Genomic DNA, 473 nt, shown 5'->3' with positions numbered 1-473 from the left:
ACCCCCACCTCCGGAGAAGGCTTCCTTCTCTGGGGCAGCGCGGGTCCCAGCCACGGAGAAGACTTCCAGCTCTGGGGTGCCCCGTCCCCTGCCTCTGGAGAAGGCTCCTGCCTCGGGGATGCTACGCATCCTGCCCACAGAGAAGGCTTCCAGCTTAGGGGTGCCACGGCCGCTGCCTCCGGAGAAGGCTCCTGGCTCCCGGTCACCACATGTCCTGCCCATGGAGAAGGCTCTCGGCTCAGGGGCCCTGCGCATCCCACTCATGCAGAAGGCACTCGCCCCTGGGGTGCTGCGGCCCCTGCCTCTCGAGAAGGCTACCGACTCTGGGGCCCTGCGGGTCCTGCCTCCGGAGAAGGCTCTTGGCTCCGGGGTGGCCCGGCCTCAGCTCTTGGAGAGGCCCCTCACTCTTACAGCCCCATGGCCTCAGACGTCGGACAAGCTGGGTGCTGCCGTGGCTCCTCCGCCGTCAGCCC

At 68.5% G+C, this 473-nt stretch overlaps 1 protein-coding gene across 1 annotated transcript in view; it reads left to right on the top strand.

Annotated features, from left to right (window-relative positions):
• Window positions 1–473, top strand: part of NSD1 (nuclear receptor binding SET domain protein 1) — a gene marked incomplete at its 5' end in the record, with an annotated part of 42066 nt that overhangs the window by 40969 nt on the left and 624 nt on the right. Inside the window, one exon of the mRNA XM_009574766.1 lies at window positions 6–465. Within this exon, the coding sequence (XP_009573061.1) occupies window positions 6–465 (460 nt within the window). The remainder of the gene's footprint in view (window positions 1–5; window positions 466–473) is intronic.

Source organism: Fulmarus glacialis, unplaced genomic scaffold, assembly GCF_000690835.1.
Source record: "Fulmarus glacialis isolate BGI_N327 unplaced genomic scaffold, ASM69083v1 scaffold19213, whole genome shotgun sequence".
Lineage (NCBI taxonomy): Eukaryota > Metazoa > Chordata > Aves > Procellariiformes > Procellariidae > Fulmarus > Fulmarus glacialis.
This window is presented reverse-complemented; position numbering and strand designations above follow the sequence as displayed.